Source organism: Penaeus monodon, chromosome 15 (genome assembly GCF_015228065.2).
Source record: "Penaeus monodon isolate SGIC_2016 chromosome 15, NSTDA_Pmon_1, whole genome shotgun sequence".
NCBI lineage: Eukaryota > Metazoa > Arthropoda > Malacostraca > Decapoda > Penaeidae > Penaeus > Penaeus monodon.
This window is the reverse complement of record NC_051400.1, coordinates 26,271,638-26,272,308: the sequence shown is the minus strand read 5'-3', so window position 1 is coordinate 26,272,308 and position 671 is coordinate 26,271,638. Positions and strand designations below refer to the sequence as shown.

The 671-nt window shown below is 34.1% G+C and overlaps 1 protein-coding gene across 1 annotated transcript in view; it reads left to right on the top strand.

Moving 5' to 3' along the window:
• LOC119581865 (HIV Tat-specific factor 1 homolog) overlaps positions 1 to 671 on the top strand; it is a gene marked incomplete in the record, with an annotated part of 22,018 nt that overhangs the window by 18,957 nt on the left and 2,390 nt on the right. The window contains 1 exon segment of the mRNA XM_037930022.1: positions 79 to 248. Within this exon segment, the coding sequence (XP_037785950.1) occupies positions 79 to 248 (170 nt within the window).

Here is a 671-nt window from a genome sequence, read left to right as displayed (position 1 = left end):
TGCATTTTCCCCAGCGGCAAGTGGTTAATGATGCATCTTTTCCCTTCACTTTAACAGAATTATGTTCTCTTCTCACAGATAGAGTCAGTGGATCTCGCACTACAAATTCTTGATGGATATCAGGTTGGAAATAAGATGATCAGAGTGGAACGAGCAAAATTTGAGCAGAAAGGTGAATACAATCCGAAACTCAGGCCACCCAAAAAGAAAAAAAAGGATCTTGAAAAGATTCAAAAACAACAGCAAAAGTAAGTTGCCTAGACTATCTGTCTTTCTGTGCCAGAGGGAATATATATTTATATCTTTACCATTGTCATTATAAGATGAAAATTTGTATTTAGCTGTTAGTGAACTATGAACAAAACTTTAGAACCTTTGGATTCTTTTAAGTACATGGAAAGCAATAACTTCAGTATAATTTCTTAGGAATGTATAGATGGTTTTATACTGGATTAATTAGGAATGGAAGCATTATGATAAAAAGGGAGAAAGAATAAAAGAAAACGAGGATATGGGGGAAAGGTTTAAACTAAAGAAGTTGCTTTATCCCTCTAATTCTTAGTTGCAGCTTCCTTCTTAGAGTCCTGTGTTATTACCAGATGTTTATGTGTGGCCATTATTTGTCTTCTTTTACTGTCACATCTGTTAGCTCTAAAGTAGTTTTTCTTTAT